This window comes from Eulemur rufifrons, chromosome 26, assembly GCF_041146395.1.
Source record: "Eulemur rufifrons isolate Redbay chromosome 26, OSU_ERuf_1, whole genome shotgun sequence".
In the NCBI taxonomy this organism is placed as follows: Eukaryota; Metazoa; Chordata; class Mammalia; order Primates; family Lemuridae; genus Eulemur; species Eulemur rufifrons.
In genome coordinates this window covers 7,031,606-7,056,806 of record NC_091008.1, presented here as the reverse complement: position 1 = coordinate 7,056,806, position 25,201 = coordinate 7,031,606, and the positions used below count along the sequence as shown (strand labels likewise).

The following is a 25,201-nucleotide window of genomic DNA, read 5'->3' as shown; positions in this document are numbered from 1 at the left end:
AACGCAAGGCTTTGCTCACATCCTGCTTGCCCTGACCCAGCTACAAGGGCAGAGCCAGCTGCAGGGTTTGGGGATGTGGTTTCCAGCCGGGCAGCCACGGTCCCCACTCCTACTGCACCTGGGGCTCCATCAGTAAGAGGACAACAGGGGAATCTCAGCCATCCCTGCCCACCTCCTGAGGCTTCTATGTCTTTTCCCATTATAGACGTGCAAGAATTAAAAAGGGAAAATGGGAAGAGAGGTTTTGGCTCAGTGTCTGGAACCTAGTGTTTAATAAATGTTAGCAGTTATTATCATTAAGACAAAAATACTTGAAATCTATCCGTGGAGAGAATCACTTGAATCATTGACGAGGGTTACGAGAACGACTCGTCTCCTACAGGGGGAAGAATGGGAATGGAGGGGGGATTTACAGAAGTGGTGACATCTGGACGAGTTCTTAAAAAATCAGCAGAATTTTGCAAAGCAGCACATTCCAGCAGAAGAAAACAGCACGGAAAAAGGTTAGGCTACCGGGCGGTAGAAGTGGGCGGTATTTCTCACCGTGTGATCCTTTAACCTGCTACTTTAGTATCATCCAGGTCCCAGCCAAGATGTTCAAAACAAAATATCTGGCGATGGGTCCCAGGGAACAGCATTTTAAAAAATCTGCCCAGCATATACACACCGGGCTGAGTTGGACCATAGGCAGAGGGCGTTGGATTTTCCATGGATTACAAAGAACTCTGTTGCCTATTTAATCAAAAGCTTTCTACATAAACAATGTTAAAGGGGTTAAAAATAAAATAAAACATCACTATTTTCTGAGTCACACGTACATCAGTAACTGAATGGCCCCTTCCCTTTTCCATCCAGTTCTAAGACCAAGCATCTTAAATTAAGAAACATGAACCAAGAACAGCAACAGCAACAGTCATGACCCAGTGCTGAGTGAATCACACACACTATTCCTATTCCGAGAAACACGTATGTTCACAGAGATTTTGCCACCATGAGGCTGGTTCTGATCTTGTCTTGTAGCCATTCTGATTGCCAAGAAATACCGCTTAATTACCATTGATAGCAATTATATGTGTGTGCTTCTAGAAATTGCCACAGCATGTAAACTGCATATTTTTATCAATATATAAGATAAAAAAATAACTGAACACATGACCACTATCTTTGCAGACCACTATCTGCTGAGTAACAGGACTATTTTTGCTAAGATTATATATATCACCCTCCAAATTTGAGTTGATAAAGAATTATTGCATTTCTTTAACCATGAATCTAAGAATGTTTTCTAAATAAGCACTGCGAAATAAACTGGAATGAGTCATACGAGCCAAACAATAAATTCCAGCCAACAGATCAAATTCTGCTATTTTATAAACCCCAAAAAATGCAATACAATTTGAGTACATATACAATATATGCCGTTAAAAACTGCGGAGAGAAGTTGTGCAGTCCTGCAGCTACTGTGATTGGGTGAAGCTACGTGAAAATGAACAGCAGCGAATTAAGCTGCACAACGTGGCTTTTCTACACTCCCTGGACATGGGCCGTGCCGTGTGCCAACACAGAAAGTGCCGTGTTAGGACCGTCACCGTGAAAGGTTTTCATATCAACAAGGAATTTTTTCTTAACGTGCTGGCCCAATCGCTCTGTGCCATTTTTTTAAAATGTCACATTCATTGGAGTTCTGAAATAAATAATTTCCTACATATTTTTAGGTGAAAGACAGTACCTTTAATAGAGAAGAAAAGCTGTTCAGATCTTTAGAGAAGACCGTGAGGCACTGTGTGAAGAACATTTCATTCTGTGTCCAGCACATACAGGTGGGTGAGACACACGTTTGCAGTGATTCTGCGAGAATGCCTGGATTCCCATGGTTACCACGGGGAGCAAATGTGGCTGTTCATTTAGAGGATGATACTCCTTGTACCAAATTTGGAAGGCTGCAGACTGCTGGAGAAAGAAGCCAGCGTAAAGACTTGAGTTTTGCTCTCTGTCCCCTTCCCTACTCCACCCTCTCCCCAACCTAAATCACCACACCGTGGGGGACTTTGCTCGGACGACTGCCACACTGACCATCAGCACGCTTTCTTTATCACAGAGACGACTTTGTTAATGCAAAATTGCACGTGAGGCAGAAGTTTTATCTGTTTATTTGTTGGTACTAACTTATCTCTTTCTGGCACCTGAAATCAGTGCAAAGGAAAATAAATGGAACTACAAAATAATACGAACGACGATATGTAACGTCCCCAGGTCATTATGCCACAAGAGGAAAATACCCCCACAAATTTCCAGTTCCTTAGGAGGTTGTCCTGACTGTTAGGAGAATCATTAATTTCAACCAACAAGTCGGATACAGTACACTTATCCTCAGTAGACAGATCAGTCAGGGTCTCAGAAAGAGGAAACAGTGTCCTCAGTAGCATCTTCACAATGGTTACCACTGTGAGATGTGAAAAGTTAGTAGAGATACAATGTAAATCAGTTACTAAGTGGCCCCTTCCATTTTCCAGAAGGTTTTCTCTTGCACAGCTGTTTCTGGTAGCAGACTTTTACCCTCGTAGATAAAATATCACACCAGCAAAGATTAAGCTGACAGGCACAGTGAGCTCCTTGTTACAGAAGGACACGCAGCATTCTGTTATTTATTATAGGACATGAAGCCTGACTTTACAATCAGGGTCGCTATTCTCTTCCTAAAGTGCTGCCTTCTGCGAGGAGAAAACCAAAACACAGTTGTAACAGCCAGAGGGCAGCGGGAACCCTGTCCCTTAGGCTCCTTTAGAGGAGAAAAGGCCTCTTGGAAACATCTACAGGAAAGTCTATTATTTCCACTAATTGATGCAACAAAAATGTAAGCATCGTCTCGTAAAGAAAGCATCTGATTCGCTAAGGAAAACCGATGATGTAAAGCAAAGAGGAGTGATTTTCCAAACAAGGGATTTGTGAGAATTGCATGCTAAGAACGAATTTAAGATGGGACTTTACTTAATCAAAGAGGGTCGGGTACAGAGTATGATGAGAAAGTGACATGGAGGAAAAGTTAGGAAATTGATTGTTACAAGTAACCTGATTGTGCAGGGTATTCATGAAATATTTTTCATTTTTTTTTTTGTTTTCAATTTCTCAGTGGTGATAGAGGGTTATGATAATGAAGTCCACATTTGGGATATGTTTAGTGGCACTGACCTCAGAACTTGTCCCTTCTGTGACTCCGTTCTTGGGTTTCAGGACGCCATGCCCCTGGCTCTGCAGAGCGTGACGGACCTCCGGGAGATTTCACACAGCAAAGACGAGGAGGACAGGGACTGTCCAGAGACCCCAAGCAATGCCTCCAACCCCTGTCGTGACTTTGTGAGTTCTTTGTCTTCACAGATAAATGCCAACTAAATAGTGACGTTAAAAGAAAAGCGGCTTTCCATTTATTTTTCTGGAGTTAGAAATAAAACATGTGCTAAAGCAAATACTGATGTCAAAATTAGTCGATTTAAACGGGATTTTTAAAAATCATTAAATATTTTTAAAGTGGATTAGTTAGGATTTCACTATAGTGGAAATTTAAGAGGACTACGGACTGTGTTTCTAAGAGTAGTGCCAGTGCAGCTTTTAAAATCCGTATTTACTCTAAGTTTGCATATGCTGTGTCAAGGATTTAAGACAGAAAGCTGTGATTTGCTTAGAGGAGTCTATGGAAATGTCCCAAGTCCTTACGGAAGGAACAAAGGTACCCTCAGAGGACATGACTCTTAGTAACACACCATACGCTGGAAAGCAAAGCCTTCCTATTGAGAAAGGACTTCTACTGAAGAGTGTATATTACTTCTTCTGTTCCATGGTAAAATATTTGTTTTCTAGGAGTTCTGTGAAATATAGCTTGGGAATCATAAAACCAAATGTTTGAGTCAATAAAATACCTGAGTGTTAAGCTCGTCTGGATAATACTAACTTAATTCAGTGCCTGGTGTTTCAATAGGTATTATTAGTTCATGGCGATATTTCAAGAATTATACGGAAGATATACTAGACACCATCACCATTTTGAAAGTGACATTTTGGTGCTGGCATTATTGTCATTTTGGGGTCAGACAAGTCTTCACTGAGTGACCTTTACATTGGAGGATGTTTAGCAATCCTGGCCCCCCCAGGCTCAAAATCTCCCCCCCAGGCTCAAAATCTCAGTACCACCCCACCCCGGTGCCAAGTCACTGCGACAGCCAGGGAAGAGCCCCAGATAGTTCCAAGCCCTAGGGAGCAATGCAGCCCTTACCCTTGTAGAAAACCACAGAGGAGCATCTTGTTTTTCCGGCACTGAGGAATGGAAAGTTAGGATTACCTCTGACCTGAGATGACAGATGGAGAAATAGGTTGATTCGCAGATGCATAAGTGGATAGATAAATAGATTTTACGGCGCATGTTGGATAGAAAAAGTGTGGTGAGTTCTTTACGTATTTTCTGGATTCAACTGCAGAGAGCGCATTTTAGAAAACTCCTTAAGAGAATTTAGCTTAATTCCCTTTAGCTTAATTCCAATTCATTTAGTCAATAACTATTTGCTGAGTAGCATCTGAGAGCACGGTGTGTAGCTTCTCCTTCAGCAGGCATGCTCCAGAATTCACAGAAAGAAGAGAGAAGCTGTCCTGCCTACCTTGCATAAAAAACCACAAGATGATCAATTAGGCTAAATTAAAGTAATTGTTAGAAAGTTCAATATGAAAGTAACTTTTTAATGATTAACATATATAGAACTCTTTTTAAAAATCAGATATTAAGAATTCAATGTCTAAGGCAGAGCAGTTGTTCTTACCTAATCATGAGGGATACTTATCCACATATTAGATGCAGGGCAAAATATTAAAATAAAATCTGATTCTTATTTGTTCCAACCACGATTCCTATGTACAGGTGAATCGGTTCCTGTCTGAGTTACCGGAGGTATCTATATATATATGTATATAGATATATATAGTAATTATCTTGTAATTCTGTATTACATTGCCTGTAGAATCCAGTCAAGTCACAAACACAGTAATTGATCCCAGATCCAATAAATTTGTAGATTCTTTGCTTAGTCATGGGATTCATTAAACAGTCCGTAGGTGTATATTGATTATCTCATAAGCTAGACATCAAATTTAATCTGTGCTGGCCATTGCTGCTGCCAGTAAGAGATTGGTTTCCGTCTCTTCCAGATTTCCCAAGAGTTCAAAGTTACCAGGGACCATTTAATTTAATTAATACAGGCTACCGCTCAGACGCTGATTTCCTATGACATCTTTTGGGGTACAAACGCGAAACCTACCTCCAAATTACCATAACACAATCATGTAACCCAAGCATGTATGAGAAAGGGTAAAGGAAGACAGGCAGCACACAGAATACTAGTGCATTTCAGAATAGGAGGAGAGGAAAGAGCAGTGGAAGAAATTAAATACAGGATGATCAAGTGATGGCACGGGGCTGGGCATTAATATGAAGTTCATTTTCAATGATTCAGACGTAAAAGTGTAACTATTAAAGATACAGACTAGCTTCTGCTTAATCCTTCAATGTATTTGAAAAGAAAGTTATAATTCTGTGGTCATTTCTGTCTCAAGAGTAAAATACCTATATTAAGGGACGCAATTCCACCACCAAAAAGGAGTCCCTGGGGTAGCTAGGGATTTGCAACTGATACGAGAGGAATAGGGTACACTCTCCTATAAGACTGACTATATTCCTTTTGTCGCCAGCAAAGGGTGTGGGTGACATGGTGAATCTTTTACAGTCTTGGTAGACAAAGGCTGGAGATTACCACCACCCTCCACCCCCACGTGCTGGAATAGCTCGGTTTGGCTCTGGGATTAGAAAGAAGAGGAAGGGGACAGTGAGAAAGGAGATGACTCCAATAACACAACCAATGGCTATAAAGAAAAAGACGGAGTTATATTTGGGCTGAGCAGGTTGTAACTTGCATATTCCTCTTCCTGCTCGCTCTTCAGGTTCAATGTTACAGCAGAGAGACCCTGTTTCAAGTCCTCGGGTGGGTTTAGCTAGACCTAAAGACGATCAGATCCTCTCTTAACGTGGTTAGATGCCTTCCCGTTTCCCTCGCGCCCCTGCCGGGGAGAGGGAAGCCTGCCGACAACAGTTCTGCACCGGGGACGGGGCTGCTCCCTTCTCTGTAATGGGATGGTTTTTTCTTCTGGCAGGCAGCTCCCTTACAGAGGCTCGTCCTGACCCCCCTGTCAGCCCTGCTGTCCTTGTTCCCAGGGCCTCACAAGCTCATCCAGAAACGCTACGACAAGCTGCTGGACTACAACGGCTACCTGCAGCGGTCGGCAGGCGATGAGTCCGACCTGGCCAAAAAGGAGTACGAGGCCCTCAACGCCCAGCTCGTGGAAGAGCTGCAGGTGTTCAACCGGGCTGCCCGGGGGATTCTGCGGAACTGTCTGTGCAGCTTCGTCGCCCTCCTTGGGGACCTCATGCTCCTGGCAGAGAGGACTTATTCCACAGTGGCGCCGGTAAGCACAGCACGTCGGTCTGCCGACCTGCTAGAGACCACACCCTGCAAGACAAGCCCTGTCCGGAGCGTGCACGTGTGTGGGGTGTGTGTGTGTGTGTGTGCGTGCGTGCGTGCGTGTGTGTGTGTGTCAGGTTTATTTCAACTGAAGCCACTCAGATGGTCTTTTGCCCCTCATCTCTCTTCCCCACAGGAAGCTAAAAGACAGTTTCAAGTTCAGGTTCACTGGGACTGACACATTTGTAGCTCTTTTGTTTGGAGATTCCTCTTCAAGTACCAAACACCTTTGCCCCACCTGCCTGATACTACACTGAAGCTTATCAATGGATAGTTTGTATTTCTTCCCAGTCAACGGTTCTTAGATGTTAACCATGGCTATTTAAGATGTGGCTTTTGGCTGGGCGCAGTGGCTCACACCTGTCATCCTAGCACTCTGGGAGGCCGAGGCGGGAGGATGGCTCAAAGTCAGGGGTTCGAGACCAGCCTGAGCAAGAGCGAGACCCTGTCTCTACTAAAAAAATAGAAAGAAATTAGCTGGACAGCTAAAAATATATACAGAAAAATTAGCCGGGCATGGTGGCGCATGCCTGTAGTCCCAGCTACTCGGGAGGCTGAGGCAGGAGGATCGCTTGAGCCCAGCAGTTTGAGGTTGCTGTGAGCGAGGCTGACACCATGGCACTCTAGCCTGGGCAACAGAGTGAGACTCTGTCTCAAAAAAAAGGATGTGGCTTTTATTAGATCATACTTTTTGTCCAAGTAAAAGAGAAAGAATAGTTATTTATAAAATAAAATTTAAAAACAAAAAGAAAATAAGATGTGGCTTTTAAAAGAAGGCCATTTTGGCATAATGCCAGGATAACTCACAAACCATTCTTTGTTTTGCTTTTGTTTTCCTCCAAGGAAGAGAAGCTTGGTGTGTGTGTGTGTGTTTGTGTGTGTACACCTTAGCTTCCCACGAGAATATTATAATTATTTTCCTGATGAGGAAGAAAGATATTTACAACCTGATATCAACTTTTAAAAAAATCAGCTTGCTTTGTTGGCCCTTCCTTTCCAGGATATTAGTTCTCATGCAGCTGGTTAGCAATTCAGAGGCAACACCTGGAGCAGAATTAATTGCCCCTATTTATTTTCTATTGTGTATTTAATTAACTTGTAACTTACACTTTGAATTAAATTAAATGGAATAAACAGACGCTGTATTTACATGGTCCAAAAGTCAAAGCCACATAAAATCGTATCCGTAGTCTCACACTCACACCCGTCCCCTCGGTGTCCCATCCCCCAATCCCACCCTCATTTTTATTAGTTTATTTTTTATCCATTTGGGGCTCCTTTATGCCAATAAAAATAAATGCCAATATATGTTTTTATTTCCTAAAATTAAAATCCCAGACTATCGTATTATATACACCATTCTGCAACTTGCTTTTTTATTGAGACAGAGTCTCGCTCTGTTGCCCGGGCTAGAGTGCCATGGCGTCAGCCTAGCTCACAGCAACCTCAAACTCCTGGGCTCAAGCGATCCTCCTGCCTCAGCCTCCCGAGTAGCTGGGACTACAGGCATGAGCCACTATGCCTGGCTAATTTTTCTATATATGTTTTTAGCTGTCCATATAATTTCTTTCTATTTTTAGTAGAGATGGGGTCTCGCTCTTGCTCAGGCTGGTCTCGAACTCCTGAGCTCAAACGATCTGCCCGCCTCGGCCTCCCAGAGTGCTAGGATTACAGGCGTGAGCCACCGCGCCCAGCCTGCAACTTGCTTTTTAACACTATATCCTGGGGACGTTTCCCTTTCAGTCCATAGAGAGCTTCTTCATTCTTTTTACAGCTTTATAGCAACCTACTGTATGGCTGTATGATAATGTATAACCAGTCCCCTATTTTTTTTGATAACAACTTTATTGTAATATAACTCTCATGCCGTACACTGTACCCATTTAAACTAGACAATTCAGTGATTTTTAGTATATTAACAAGAGTTGCGCAAGCATCACCATAATCAATCTTGGAACATTGTCATCACCCCCAAAAGAAGCCCTGTACCCACCCACATTTCTCCCCAACCACTCCAGCCCTCGGCAACGATCAATTTACTTTATGGCTCTACAGAGTTGCTTCTTCTGGACATTTTGTATAAAGTCATATCATATGTGGTTCTTTGTGACTGGTTTCTTTCACTTAGCGTAATGTTGCAAGGTTCATTCATTATGAAGTGGGTTTCAGGACTTAGTTCTCTTTATTGACAAGTCATATTCCATTGTACGGAGAGGCCACACTGTACTTATTCATTCATCAGTTGATGGGTATTTGAGTTATTTCTACTTTTTGACTATGATGCATAATCCTGACATAAACATTCAGGTGTTTAGTGGATATGTGTTCTCATCTCTCTTGGGTACGGTACGTATCCAATCTTGACAATCAGGCAACATGGCTGCCACTGTCCTGTTCCTTTCAGGACTCTGTTCCTTGAGGCCATCAGAAAGGCCCATCCAGTTTTTAGGGGGCAATGACAGGGATTCCACTTCTCGTTGCGGAGCAAGTCAAAAAATGTGCTGATTTGTTTTTTACATTTTTTTTACATTGACAAGTAATCATTGTACATACTCAGGGGATACATGTTTTGATACGTATGTACAGTGATCTGATCGGGGTAATTAGCATAGCTATCACTTCAGACATTTATCATTTCTTTGTGTTGGGAACATTCAATATCCTCCCTCTGGCTATTGAAACTGTATATTATTGTTAACTATAGTCATCACACGGTGGTAGAGCACTGTGGTCCCCAAGCCTGGGGCCATGGACCAGGTATCCGTCCGTGGCCTGTTAGGAACTGGGCTGCACAGCAGGTGAGCGGCAGGTGAGCGAGCAAAGCTTTCACCTGTATTACGAGCCACTCCCATCACTCACAGCAGCACTTGAGCTCTGCCTCCTGTCAGAGCTGTGGCAGCATTAGATTCTGCATTATGGCGAGTCGTATAATTATTTCATTTTATGTTACAATGTAATAATAGAAATAAAGTGCACAATAAATGCAATGTCCTTGAATCATCCCAAAACCATCCCCCAAGCCCCAGTCCATGGGAAAATTGTCTTCCATGAAACTGGCCCCTAGTACCAAAAAGGTTGGGGACCGCTGGTCTAGAACACTAGAACTTTCTCCTCCTAGCTAGCTGTAACTTTGTATCCTTTCACAAATCTCTCTATTCCTCCCTTCCCCCTAGCCTTCCAACTTTCTAATACCTCTGTTCTACTTTTTACTTCTATGCGATCCACATTGTTTAGCTTCCACATAAGAATGAGAATATGTGGAGTTTAACTTTCTGTTCTTGGCTTGTTTCACTTAACGTAATATCTTCCAATTCCATCCACGTTGCTGCGAATGACAGGATCTCATTCTTTTTTATGGGTGAATAGTATTCCACTGTGTGTATGTACCACATTTTTTTTTTTTTTACTTTCTGTTTTTATTCTTTTATCTTATAGTACCTCCACATCAATACAGACTCCCATGTACGCCTTGGCAGTAGAAGAGAGAGCACGGAGCGTGGCGTACCAGCTCCGACACGCTTTCCCATGGAAGTGGCGTGTGTCCCTTACATTCTCATTGCGTTAGCCAAAGCAGACCACCTGGCCATTCCCGAGATCAGGGGGGCCAGGGAATGCAGCCTTCCCACACGCCCACAAGGAGAGAACTGGAAGTCCCAGTGGACCTCCTTGATGTCCATCACAACAGTTTTATTCCAACTTATTTCTTTGAGTATTGACAAAACTTTACATTTTACAGAAGCGTTTTTGTGTTGGTTTTTTTTTTTTTTTTTTTTTTTTTGGTGAGGAAACAAAATAAAGACATGATTTTTTTTTTTTTTTTTTTAAATTTCAGACTATTACGGGGGTACAAACGTTTTGGTTACATGAGATGCTTTTGTACAGTTTGAGTCCAAGTGACAAGTAGCACATCTTCTTTGCCTGTTCTTCCGTTGTTGAAGACCTGAGTTAATTCCGTATCTTGGCTCTTGTGACTCGTGCTGCAATAAAAATGGGGGTGCAGCTGCGTCTTCAATACACTGATCTTCTCTGCTTTGGATGGAGGCCCTGTCATGGGATTCCTGGGCCATAGGGTAGTTCTGTTTTCAGTTTTTTGAGGCCCCTCCATACTGTTCTCCATGGTGGCTATTCTCGTTTCATTCCCACCAGCAGTGCCCAACAGTGCCCTTCCTCTGCGTTCTCACAAGCATTTGCTATTCTTTGTCTTTTTGGTAGTAGTCACCCTAACTGGGTTGACATGATACCTCATTGTGGTTTTGATTTGCATTTCCCAGGTGATTAGTGATTCACATATTTTTCTGGCCATTTGAGTGTCTTCTTTTGAGAACCAGAACAGGCTTTTCATTGGTGCTTCCTGTCTTGGCCACTGTCCCCGGGCCACAGTCTCACCTTCTGCCATCAGCTCCTGAGCCTTTCTCCCAAGATGTTAGTGCTTGTTTTTTCTCTTCTGTTTTTCTTTTATTTTAGGCTTTAACCTTTAAAAAGTTGCCCTATGATTTTAGTGGGATTTCCTGAGACAGCAAATTAAATTGTCTTTATCTAGAAGCTCTAAAGTTGCCCTAATTTTTCACTGTGAAACTATCATACACTGTCTCAACTGTTGATCATAACTGTACTAAATTTAACACCTAACAGGGTTATTTAGCTGTCTGGAAACAATGCCATGTCATTTCTACCCATAGGTGCCACTGCTGGTCTCAAGCATTTCTGAGATTCAGAATCGGCTACTGGAAGAGGTCCAAAATCTGAGTTTTGTCAAAGACAACAGCGCCACCTTCATTGAGAGGAAACTTAGTTTTGAAAAGAAGAAGCCGGTGCAGATTCCAGTGAGTTTGGCAACATCCATGACAGTGATGAATGTCACTTCTTTGCCTTGTTCAAATCGTATATGACATCATTTTCCCTATCACTTATCTTGTTCTAATATCTTATACTTTACCTACTTATGTGTATAATTTCTTATCTCTTTCTACCCTCTATACTATAAATCCCATAAGATCATGTATTTTTTCCTGTTTTGTGTATGATGTCTCCCCAAAGTGCCTAAAATGGTGTTTGTCGCATTTTTCATAGTTGTTGAATGAGATTTTATAGAGAGAAATTATATCGCCCAACTCTTTCATTTTCCAGATGAGGCGTCCCAGGCTCCAGTGCTGAAGTGGCTTTTCTCAAAGACACTTGTTGCCGGAGCTGAAAAGGGGTATAGGCCTCTGGACTTCTGCCTAATTTGCTGATGTTATTTCCCCAAAAAATACATAAACATATACTTAATTAAATAGCATTTATCAAGCGCTTACTATGCAAGGGATCATCTACAGAACGGCCAAGAGTTAAAAAGTCGCTCACTATCCTAGAGGGATTAAAACCTCTGCCTTCTCATCCTTTCTTCTCTACAACACTGCCCTCCTGTGCCTGCTAGAGAATTCTTCAGTGAATAATTGACAATAACAACAGGCTGATCACCTTGAAATAACCCCCAAATCGATGTATGGCTTCTACGTTTAAAAATTCTCCAGAGAAAAAAAATCAACGCAGAGAGCATTTTTTTGTACATCTGTCTAAACCAAAACTCCTCCTTGCTTCTCGCAGCCAGAAATGCCACGTCAGAATGACACTCACCGCTGCAAACTTCTGTCCACGTACAGCGCAGAGGAGCTCTACCAAGCCAAGCGCAAGTGCAACGCTACCCAAGAATCGGACATCGACCTGCTGGAAGGAGAGCTGGTGGCTGTGATGGAACAGAAGGATCCCCTGGGGAGTACAAGCAGGTGGCTTGTGGACACAGGAAGTAAGTTTTTTTTCTAGAACGCCAACCCTCTTTAAGTTGAGATTTTCCCAGGGGCCTCTGTGTGCTCTGAGCACACATTTGGGGAGAATCTACCATGACGTTGGTCCTTCTTTCTTTTTATTTCCCATCCAGTTGTCAAAGGATATGTGTATTCCTCCTTCCTGAAACCCTATAATCCAGCAAAAACGCAGAGAGGGGACGCAGAGAACAGGTTCTGTGATGACGACTTTGACAACATCAGCCTCTTCGTGTCTTCGCGGCCGGCTAGTGACAGTGTCACCGGCACCCCAGAGAGCAGCAGCATAAGTGACAGCAGCTCATCTCTTAGTGGCACGTGCGGGAAGTCTGAGACAAACGGCACGGACGCCGACAGTTTTCAAGAAGTAGACGAACAGGTAAAAATTGGAACCTTGATGTAAAATTGGCTGTTGAAATCATGAAAGAATCTCTCCCTAACTTCATTCTATGTTACTGTAAGACTGTGGTCCCCAACCCCGGGCCGTGGACCTCAGGCTGCACGGCAGGAGGTGAGCAGCAAGTGAGCCAGCGAAGCTTCACCTGCGTTCACAGCCGCTCCCCATCACCCGCATCACCGCCTGAGCTCCGCCTCCTGTCGGATCAGCGGTGGCATTAGGTTCTCATAGGAGCTCGGACCCTACTGTAAACTGCATGCGAGGGATCTAGGTTGTGGCTCCTTATGACAATCTAACGCCTGATGATCTGAGCTGGAGCTGAGGCAGTGATGCGGGTGCTGGGGAGCAGCTGCAAATACAGATTATCCTTAGCAGAGAGGTTTGACTGCACGATAAATGTAACGCGCTTGAATCATCCTGAAATCACGCCCCCATCATGGTCGGTGGAAAAATTGTCTTCCATGAAACCAATCCCTGGTGCCAGAAAGGGAGTATATCTGCAGGGTAAGCTGCTAAAAATATCAGGGGGTCAAAGGGTACATATATGGACAGTCTTCACTGACATTGTCATACTGCCCGTCAAAAACATCGTGTCTATTCAGTAACAGTTACTGATTGCTGTCTAATTCATGAGCGGTTCTTTTTCTCAAAACCAGCTTTATTATGGTCTTATCGTACAGCCCTCACTCTAACTCAATCTTAGAACGTGTTTCACTCCAAAAGATCTCTTGCATCCATTTGCAGTCCCTCCTCTTTCCCACCCCACGCCCCAAGAAACCACCGATCTACTTTCTGTCTCCATGGATTTTGCCTTTTCTGTATCTGTCATACGAATGAAATCGTACATGTGCGGTATCTTACAGCTGGCTTACTTCACTTAGCATAATGTTTTTGAGATGCTTTCATGTTGCGGTACGTATGTTTACTTTGTTGCTTTTTATTGCCTAATAGTATTTCGTTCCATGGATATAGTATATCTCCCCCGTTTCTCCATTCACCAGTTGATGTACATTTGGGTAATTTCTATGAATAATGCTGCTATGAATATTTGTGTATGAGTCTTCGTGTGCATTTCATTCTTCTTGAGTATAAACCTAGGAGTATAATTTCTTGTTGGTGTAGTAAATTTATGTTTAACTTTTTTTTTAATCAGGCTCTGATATTTTATTGACAGACACAGATTAACAATAAGAACGTCAGTGCGCAAAACAAGTTTTGAAAGGCATAAAGTCAATACCTTATGTACTGATAAACAGATGAGGCCTTCTCTCGTGTCATTTGTCACCGTACTTCTCCTGGACTTTGCACTAATCATATAACGCATGACAGAGCTAACACTACGTTTAACTTTTTAAGAAACTGCCAAGCTGTTTTTCGAAATGGCTACACCATTTTACATTTCCATCAGCAACAGATGAGGGTTGTGGGCTGCGATTTCCCCACATCCTTGCCAGTATTAGCTATTATCTCTTTTATTTTAGCTACCTTAGTGAGGACGAAGTGGTATCTTTTTGTGATTTTAATTTGCATTTCCCTAATAACTAATGCTGTTGAATATCTTTTCATGTGCTTATTTGCTATCAGTATATTTTCTTTGGGGGAGTGCCTATTTAAATATCTTTTGCCAATTTTTAAAAATTGGGTCATTTTCCTTTATTTTTCGGTTATAAGAATTCTTTAGATACTCAGTGCAAGTTCTTTAGCAGATGTATAAATTGTAAATATTTTCTCCCAGGCACGACTGACTCTTAGCTCGCCTGGTCATTATGTGTTATCACTCTTCTGTCTTGAAGTTTCAAGACACTATTACTCCATTACTTGTTCATGTTCTTAGTTTATTCAGAGTCCTTAGAAGACATGTTATATTACAATGCCAACTAATTAATAAATTTTATAAGTGAAATCTATATACATGGTTAAATGTTCGGGCAGACTTTGCCTAATCCCAGTAACCTAGAAGGACAGAAATCTGAGGACCAAATTTGTCGAGACACCCTGAAGCACTGGCTTGATGCAAAGTTCTAGTTCTTACTTGGCTTTCTAAGGACTCTGGGCTAAGCACCTCCCACAGGCTCTTTCAGCCTGGAATTTATAGTGCAAGACTTCATCAGTCTAGTTCCTACTAGCTGGTGCTGCAAAGCTACTCTCTCCACGTAATCCTATCAATGCGTATCACATGAATTAGGTCTATTTGAGATTGCCATTACCAAGAGAGGAAAAAAATAAGATAATTTTCTTTGCTCAAAACAGAAAATATATTAATGGTATCTCTCCATAAGCTGTGATTTGCTTTCCTTTTCCTCTGAGTTTGGAGCCGATTCAAAACAGACATGGTGTCAGGGATATAAATAGAAGCATTGTTACTGATAAAGCAGGATCGAAAATGCATCTTGGATCTGTGTCTACAGGAAATTTCCTATGCCTTCCCTCAGAATAGAAATTACCCAGCTCAAATCAAAGGCCACCCTGGTGCACGAGCAAAGACTGTCCCAATAAATTTACTACAAGGAAAAGAAGAGGACACACCTGTTGGAAACCCCAGTACAGGGAGAAAAGAAGAAAAGGACACATAGAAATATTTTCCTTAATGTCTTAACTCCATGGAGGCACATGAGCCAGTGGCTTTTCCTCCCACAATGCAACTAGTCTTCATCCCTTAAAAATAGAGAAAAAGAAGCCAGGTGTGGTGGCGAATGCCTGCAATCCTAGCACTTTGGGAGGCTGAGGAGAGAGGATTGCTTGAGGCCAGGAGTGTGAGACCAGCCTGGGCAACATAGCAAGACCCTTTCTAAAAACAACTGCCAGGTAGAATGGCACGTACCTGTAGTTCCAGCTACTCGGGAGGCTGAGGCAGAAGGATGGCTTGAACCCAGCAGTTCAACTGCATTCCAGCCAGAGTGAGATTCTATCTCTAAGGGAAAAAAAAAAAAGAAAGAGAAAGGATTGTATTATCTTCATAATCCTTGCCAGAGGGCTGTAATTCTTCCCATTCTATTGGCTCTGTGGGGAGAAGAAAATGGTTAACCCCCTCTATTTGTGATGTGACAAAGAGAAAAATACATTATATCAGTTCCTATAAGGTGATTAAAAAGGAGGAATGCATTGTATCACCTTTATGAATAGTAAAAATACTTTGCACATTGTAACATCACACATTTGAAGTATCCTACAGAGCAATTTTCAACGTGGCTACGTAGACTTCTATTCTTTATTTTACTTTATTTATTTTCAGGAACATCAACTGAAACCTGTACTGGCAGAATTGGCTGCCACTCGGGGTCACCATTTCGTCCCCTTCCTACTGTGGCGGCCCTTGTTTTGCTTCAGAATTGCAAGAGCACATTGCCAAGGCTGTAGTCTTGTCTTATTGATGGTTCTCGTGGGCCCCGACGGAAAAGGACAGGTGGATGGGTAGTCTCAGCATATACCTGATATCCAGGGGGCATTTTGGGGGCTTTAAAGATCATTCATAGATAAATGATTTCATCTTGATTTAGACTCTAGTGGCTCTGGGCTCTTTATACAAGAGCTCAGTTTTTAACCTGGACTCCAAGAAACAAAGGAGTCTGTGAATGGGCTTGGGGGCATTTCAGGAATACCCTCAACTATGCTGGAAGTGTTGTGATTATTTGCATATGTACAAATCCACGGTGAGAGAAATCCACAGCTTTCAACAGATTTTCAAAGAAAATTTTATCTAAAAAAGTCAGAAATCACTGCTGCAGAGACTTGACTTGCCTATTAATTCTCCCCCTCGAGCAGGAAGACGTGTTATTAGGCGAAGAGCCTCCCTTGTTTTCTAGGATGGTTCTAGTGAATCAGGAAGTCTCATGGGTGGAGTGGAAATAAAACTTATCATACTTAATGGGACACTCTTGTTCATGAAAGAGAGTGCTCACTGGACAAAACACAGTGACACGTCAAGTCAGGAGGAATGGCATCCTACGTTTTGGGACCTCAGAACAAATCCACTTAGGGTCCCTCGTACACACCCCACACAGAAAGCGTGGACTTCCTTTGGCTGTTTTAGAAGCCTCTATACATCATGATCCAGAGCCTCTGTAGAATGATGGGTATGAGCTGATGGCTATTCACAGCCTGGCAGTACTGAGCTACCTACACCGAGGGACTTAATATTTCAGTTAGTCACTCGCTGCCTTTTGCTGTCTCAAAGAGTTTAACAAAAGCAGTCAAATGAATACGCCTTTTCAGCCTAATATATTCTCTCCGTTTATGCATCCAATAGTAACGGCATGATCTGCATTCGTGTTCTACACTGCATAAAAAACTACCGCAAAGTTAGTGGCTTAAAACAATCCAAACTATTTCACAGTGTCCATGGTCCGGAGCCCAAGCAGGGCTTGCCCTGGTCCCTTGCTCAGGACTCCACAGAGCTGCCATCGAGGTGTTTACTGGGCCGCTTTCCTGTCTGAACCCGGCAGTTCTCTTCTCAGCTCACGGTTGTTGGCAGAACTCACATTCTTGTTCCAGTAGGGCTGAGGCTACCATGTTCTTGCTGGTCATCAGCTGGGGACCTAACGGCTGCTCTCAGACCCTGGCCGCGTGGCTGTCTCTACAGGCAGTTTACAGCGTGGCTGTTTGCTTCTTCAAGTCGGTGGAGGAGTATCACTCTCACTTCAAGTCTCCTCCATCAGGGTGGGCCTGAACGCTCTTTTAAAGGTCTCATCTGATTAGGTCAGGCTCACCCAGGATACTCTCCTTATGATGACCTCAAGGGACCCTTTAGGAACCTCTGCAAAATCTCTTCACCTTTACCATCTCATGCAGCCTAACCGCAGGAGTACAATTTCATCACGTCAAAAAGTTGCACCCCCAATCAAGGGAGGGGGATTGTACAGAACAGGTGCAATAGGAGGTGGGAATCCTGGGGTCCCTTCTAGAATTCTCTAGAATTCTGCTTACCCGCAATGTCTAGCAGGCCTGTGTGGCGAGCACAGAGCTGTCCTGGGCACGTCTCCAAGAGGACCCAGTTTAATAATGGCGGAAACCCAGTTTCACAGGGCAGTTCAATGTCTACGAATTAGTGGCTTTTTCTTTTTTCACATAAATAAGACTGAAAATGTAATGTCTGACTTCTGAAAAATTAGCTGTTTTGCTACCAATCCCAAGTTCACGGTCTGGACCTTCATCTTTACATTTCTCAGCTCCTTATGACGATGCTGTTAACACATCTAGTATGTCATTGTTTAGAAAATGCTTCGAAAAGTCAAAAAGCTGTATCGCAATGCATTTAAGCAATCATTAAAATGATGCTTTGGAGAGCTATCTATTGATATGGAAAGATTTGCAAATATATTCCGAAGTGAAAAACAGGTTGCAAAAATTATTATACTATGAGTCCATTTTTATTACCACTTCAGAGAGGTATGCAGAAATAAAAAAACAGAAGGAAGGAAGGAAAGGAGGAAGGGAGGGAGGGAAGGAAGATACTAACATCAGTGAGTGGTCTTTTTGTTTTTTGGGTGTTTTTTTTTTTTTTGCTTAACTTTATTTAAAATTGTTTCTTCATCAAAATTATTTGTATAATAAAAATATATAATTATTATATGAAGAACATGAAAGCTTGCTCCCAGAGGGTAAGAGAGAAAAATTAGCATTTTTCAAGTAATATAACTATCTTGGCTTCTTGAGCTACATATGATATAATACTATAAATGCTGGTTTTGTAGCTTTTTAGTTTTGGAAATGAAGTTAAAATAGATTATGATTTTTGTTGTTAATTGGAGAACTGGGATGAAATCAATAAAATGAGATTCAGTGAAGACAGGAGGAAAAATTAAACGCACAAATATAGAATAAGAGAATGCTGACCCTGCAAAGGTACCACAGGGAAAGATCTGTGGTTGTAAACAGCAGGTAATAAATTAGGTATGAGTCAATACAGAGTGTTATATTAAAAAAAAAAAAAAAGTAAATGCCACGGAGAACTGAGTTGTAGTCACAGCATATTGTAAATAAAATGAGCCAGAGCTTTACAGACTGCAAAGTAATCAACAAAACATATTTTAACAAATGCTAAGAAAAAAGAAAAGAGGATTAGATGATTATGGCTCAAATTAATAACATTTTAATTAACGCGTGTGGACCAAAACACAGTAACATCGAAAGTTAGAAACATACAACCTAAAACAATTAAAATATGGGGGGGAAAAAAAAAGAGAGAAATCTTTCAACTTTTAAATCCAGGAGAGGTTGAAAACATCTAACTTGCAGTCTAATATTAAAGAGACTAAAATATTCAAAAGAGACTTAAAAAAAAGACTTCAAAAAGAGACTAAAGAGAATGCTGTCTCTTTACAAGGAGACTTACTTCCATTTTGAGTATATAATAAATGCCTCCATTTAACATAAATTACATGAAAATTGAAAAATGCTCATCCTAAATAAATTTTGGCCATGATCATCGAAAGCTGCGGTCCCCACCCCCAGGCTGAGGGCAGGTACTGGTCCGTGGCCTGTTAGGAACCGGGCCTGTTAGGAACCGGGCCGCACGGCAGGAGGTGAGCAGCGGGTGGGAGCGAAGCTTCATCTGTATTTACAGCCGCTCCCCATCGCTGGCTTCTCTGCCTGAGCTCCGCCTCCTGTCGGATCAGCGGTGGCGTTAGATCCTGCATTATGATGAATTGCATAATTATTTCATTCTATATCACAACGTAATAATAGAAATAAAGAGCACAACAAATGTAATGTGTCTGAATCATCCCAAAACCATCTCCCTTCACCCCTGGTCCACGGAAAAATTGTCTTCCATGAAAGCAGTCCCTGGTGCCAAAAAGGTTGGGCACTGCTGATCTAAAGCATTGAGAATATATTTTTAATTTTGTACTTTCAATTTATAATTTAATGAGAATCTATATTTAATGTTTAAAATATAATTTCATACCAAATAGATATAGGTGAAAGTGTTTATACTGCCGTTGAGAGAATTTGTGCTGAAGCAAAAGACTACAAATATTTAGGAATGGTAGGTATATTAGTAGGGAATCCAACCTGCTGAAAAATCTATAGCTGCATTGGTAAAGCATATATATTATTTATAAAAATTACAAAAGATTGTTAGCAAACTGCTTCCAGGCTTTCAGAGATTATTTCAGAAGCTGGATTGTAAGTACATCACGTTCCTAAATGGTTTTGCAAACCAAATCCTCTCCTCTGCTCCTGTGGATCTACTCAATGTTTTCACTTTCTATTAATAAATAGCAAAACAAGAGCATCAACAACATATTAGACTCCAGTTCCTTTCCACAAGAACCCACTCTGCATATGCTTGCTAGAACAAGAGTTTGGTTCCTAAAGCACTATAAGAAATCGACCGAGCCCAGGATTTGGAATTAGAAGATACAGGTCCTCGCAGCACAGATTAGCCCTGTGATTAAGAGTATGTTTCCTCTCCAAGTCACAACTCACAGGGTTGTTGAGCATAAAGCACATTGGACCTGTAAACTGTCATGAGCTCTATCAAAGGTAGTTATTGTTGCTGCCACTCTGTGCTGTGGCATTTATAGCAACTCCTTTTTGTTTTCTTCTTCAATTTTTTAAATTACAAACTAATCCACTTCCAACAATCTCTCTTGTATCTTACATAAGAGATTTCTTGCATGATCTCTTGTAAGATATTCAAGGCTTTTAGCCTTTTTTTTTTTTTTTTGAGACAGTCTCACTTTGTTGCCCAGGCTAGAGTGCCGTGGTGTCAGCCTCGCTCACAGCAACCTCAAACTCCTGGGCTCAAGCGATCCTCCTGCCTCAGCCTCCTGAGTAGCTGGGATTACAGGCACGTGCCACCAAGCCCGGCTAATTTTTTCTCTCTATATATATTCTTAGTTGTCCATATAATTTCTTTCTATTTTTAGTAGAGACGGGGGTCTCACTCTTGCTCAGGCTGGTCTCGAACTCCTGACCTCCAGCAATCCTCCTGCCTCGGCCTCCCAGAGTGCTAGGATTACAGGCGTGAGCCACTGCGCCCGGCCTAGCCTAACTTTTAAGACAAATCAACACGTCTTTGAATTCCTACTGTGTACCATGGTGTGGTCAGTGGAGAAAAGGTTAAATGTGTGTCTTAGTGCATTCGGGCTGCTATAACAAAATATCATAAACTTGTTGGTATTATACAACAGAAATTTTTTTCTGAGAGTTGTGGAGGCTGGAAGTCCAAGATCAAGGTACCAGCTTGTTTGGTGTCTGGTGAGGGCCAACTTTTATAAGTGGCACCTTCTCACTGGGTCCTCACGTGATAGAAGGGATGATGGGTTTCCATTGGGCCTTGCGACTCCCTCATGAACTAACCCCATTCATGAGGGCGGAGCCTAATCACCTCCCAAGGCCCCACCTCTTAATATCATCACTTTAGGGGTTAGGATTTCTTTCTGTTTCTTTTTTTTTTTTTTTAGAGACAGGGTCTCACTCTGTCACTAAGACTAGAGTACAGTGCTGTAGTCATAGCTCACTGCAGCCTCGAACTCCTGGGCTCAAGCGATCCTCCTGCCTCAGCCTCCCGAGTAGCTGGGACTACAGGCACACACCACCACACTCAGCCAGAGGGTCAGGATTTCAACACATGAATTTTTTGGTGGGGGGGGGAACACAAATATTCAGACCATAGCAATATGGTTCCTTTCCTTGAGGTGCAGCTCATACTAATTAGGTCAATATACCAATCAATAGAATCAGAATTTCATCAAAAGTTAAGTAACAGTTGAAGATTTAAATAACAACTTAAGCTACAGCTATTATTCCTCCCTTCACTACCCAGTCTCTTTTCCTGCTCAATGAAGTCACCTCATTTTTCAGTTTCCTTTATCCACTGACCCCCAATTTTGAGCTAATCTGCTTGCCTTTTCCTACATATTATTCTCACGTATTCATCTCTGCATGTTTGAATGTGACATATTCGTCCCCTTTGTCAACTTTGTCATTTATGAAAGGTTACTTATTTCAAAATCCAGCTCACCATTAGCTGATGTATCATCTATGTGTAGAGTTTTGTGTGTGTGTGTGTGTCTGTGTAGTGTTTTTCTTTTGTTTTGTTTGTTGACACTTTTTGTTTTCCCAGCTGAGTTGTAAGGTCCCTGATTAAATAATACCTGGCACTTGGTAGGTATTTCATAAAATAACTGAATGAATAAATATTGTTAGATAATTGCTTAATTTTATAAAATAACTAAATATTTTTATTTTCAGTCTTAGGATTTTTATGAAGGAAGAAGGATTAAACACTTGTTTTGGGACTTCTTATGCATCTAATAATTATAAAGTGTTCTTCTGATGTCAGAGAAAAATTCTCTCGACTGAAATATTTTATTAGTTTCTTCAAGGTCATTTAAAATTGTAAATGTATACTCTATCATTATAAAGGGTTAGAAAATAAAGAAGTAAAAATGAAAATCACCTATCATCCTATGATTCAAAGAAACTACCTAACAACATTAGATTTGTACATCTAATACATCCTTTTTTTTTTTTTGGCTATTTCATCATAAGCATTTCTCCTGTTATTAGTCTCAGAAAAAAACATTTTTAACGACTGCAAATTTTCTTAGTATAAGGGTCTAGAATTTAACTATGCTTCTCTTGCTGAACTTTTAGTGAGATTCCCACTCCCTTCTCACACGTCACACTTCATTTGGGTATTGCGGTAACATCGTGCAAAAATCTTTTCCAATGTTTCTATTTCTGCAGAAGAAACTCTTAGAGCTATTGATTCAAAAGAAATTAACATTCTAAAAATATTTTATTGGAAACTGTCTGGCAGGGCGCCGTGGCTCACGCCTGTAATCCTAGCACTCTGGGAGGCCAAGGTGGGAGGATCGCTCAAGGTCAGGAGTTCGAGACCAGCCTGAGCAAGAGCGAGACCCCCATCTCTACTGAAAAATAGAAAGAAATTAGCTGGACAACTAAAAGTACATATAGAAAAAAATTAGCCGGGCATGGTGGCGCATGCCTGTAGTCCCAGCTACTCGGGAGGCTGAGGCAGGAGCAGTGCTTGAGCCCAGGAGTTTGAGGTTGCTGTGAGCAAGGCTGACGCCACGGAACTCTAGCCCGGGTAACAGAGTGAGAGTCTGTCTCAAAAAAAAAAAAAAAAAAATCCTCCCAACAGAATGATAAAAATGCCTGTTTCATTCCATTGTCATCTGGGTCATATTTTAGAGAAATAAATCCAATAGAACACACCGGACAACATGACTTTGAAAAAATAAGAAAACTTTAGCATTGCTTCTGAAAGCTTGTAAACTATTATGTTTCTCTAAATGTTCAGGTTCCAGTTCCATTAATGTCATTTTCTTCTTTACCTAGATCTTCTATGCGGTTCATGCTTTTCAAGCACGGAGTGACCATGAACTCAGCCTTCAAGAGTACCAGAGAGTCCACATACTTAGGTTTTGTGACCTCAGTGGCAATAAAGAATGGTGGTTAGCTGAAGTTCAAGGGCAGAAAGGCTACGTGCCAGCTAACTACCTCGGGAAGATGACTTACGCTTGAGAAGATAAGCCTTGGACTTATTTTCTGGCCAGCTCTTGGCTATCTCATGATACTGACATTCCAAAGCTTTGGACCTCAAAGCAGGAAACCTCCGAACTGTATGAACTGACACTGTATCAGGTTTTCAGGAAGACTGTACTTCCTAACAAGATTATTTCATGAATGTATTATAAACAATACATGTGGAAGGAAATATTAATCCAACAGAAACAGCAAACGGCCCAAGCCCCAACTATCAACTACATAAAAGTGGAGATCTTTTGAAGGGATGAATACGCTCTTTTATCATCATGAAAGGCTGGATCTAAGGAAAGGTTTTTCAATTTATTGTAATTTTTTTAACTGTGTATTTTCTTAACTATGCTTTGGTCATATTTCTCTCTTGCAAATGCATGTATGTTTGTACACATACATATATAAATCCATATTATGCACTATATATGTGTAATATAGATCATACACATTTATGTAGAAGCCAGATAGTATACTGAATACACATAAGAATAGGAATTAATGAACAGCCAACTAGTAGTCTTTAATGCAGAAACTTCCTTTAAGTTTTGAACCAATGGAAAAAACAGAGTAACTTGACATTAATAATATCTAACATTTACTGAATCCGAACTACAGGCCAGACCTTGTTCTAAGTGCTTTACAGGTAGTAACTTATTTAATACTCAAAACCTTATGAGAAAACTGTGGCCCAAAGAGGCGAAGTAGTTTAGCGCGAGTCCCACTGCTAGTGAGCGGTGAGGCTGGGCCTCAGACGTGGGTGGTCTGGCTCCAGGATCCGTGCTCCTAACCACTGCACTGCACTCCCCCAAGAAGTGTCTTCATTTGTTATCTGCAAGGCACTTGGTGATGCAAATAATGAGCATCAAGGAGGACCATTTTTCTCTCAGGCTTATGGTTTAAGTACTTAGCAGCTCTTCAAAATTAAGGATTACAAGGACCTCCATGACATTAGCCTAGAGAAAATGAAGCATCGAGGTTTATTATTTTTGTTTTGTTTAACCATTTTTGAAAGTGTCATTGTTTAAAAATCATCCCACATGATTGCTAATGACACTTTAATGAGGAGATATTTTTGGATCGCTCAATCATTTGGATAATAAGTGGGAAATGTGTGTTCCCAGTTCTGAGCCAAGATGTAAGTATTTTTAGTCGCCAATTTGTACTTAGACGAGACGGGCATTGAGGATAACATTTGCTATGACACAATGTCCTGGGACATTGAACTTTAATTTGGGTCTTGTTCAGAGAACTGTCCTTTAGGATTTCAGAAATATTCTGTCAAGACATTTTATTGAACTAAAGATGCTTCTTTGGAACAACAACAACAACAAAAGATTAAATTAAATGTGACTTTAGTGGTTTTCTTTAAAAATCAAAGTGACTTTTCAATGTCCATATAAAATGTGCTAATATGACATTAATTTTAAGGTTGATTGTAACTTTGTAAGATTTATTTGATACTTATGATGTATAGTATGTTACCTATTACTGAGGAATATAAATAACAAAATGAAGGGTGCTACTTTCCAGAGGGCTGCTGACTAAACACACACACACACACACGAATGACACAACCACAGAAATTTATAAGACATTTACACGACACAAACATTTGCATTTTATGATACTGTTCCTAAAATCATTAATCTAAAGATGATTTTATAAGGTTCTACTAATAAGTTGTTTTGCATAAAATATTGTTTTGAATTGGGTACTGAAAGAAGACTCTCTTTTTCTGATATACAGATACTTAATGTCTTTTAATCATCCTTTGTACCCACTTTTAAAACATAAGTAAATTACAGGTTTGCCTAGGGTAAAGCAAAAAGAAATCCAAACTTGCTACCTGTGGGAACTATGAATGTACCCAAAGACGAAAACAGTGGGGAAATTATATATATATTTAAATTAACTGTGACCTTAATACTCCCCAC

General features: G+C 41.2%; 2 protein-coding genes across 2 annotated transcripts in view; one reads left to right on the top strand and one right to left on the bottom strand.

Moving 5' to 3' along the window:
* ARHGEF38 (Rho guanine nucleotide exchange factor 38) overlaps positions 1-23,252 on the top strand; it is a 42,291-nt gene extending 19,039 nt beyond the window's left edge. The window contains 8 exon segments of the mRNA XM_069459053.1: positions 1,716-1,820; positions 3,232-3,354; positions 6,190-6,501; positions 11,237-11,380; positions 12,144-12,342; positions 12,475-12,563; positions 12,705-12,737; positions 23,067-23,252. Coding sequence (XP_069315154.1) covers positions 1,716-1,820; positions 3,232-3,354; positions 6,190-6,501; positions 11,237-11,380; positions 12,144-12,342; positions 12,475-12,563; positions 12,705-12,737; positions 23,067-23,252 — 1,191 coding nt within the window.
* INTS12 (integrator complex subunit 12) overlaps positions 15,618-25,201 on the bottom strand; it is a 31,025-nt gene continuing 21,441 nt past the window's right edge. Inside the window, exon 8 of the mRNA XM_069459064.1 lies at positions 15,618-15,666. The gene's annotated coding sequence lies outside the window, so the exon portion shown is untranslated. The remainder of the gene's footprint in view (positions 15,667-25,201) is intronic.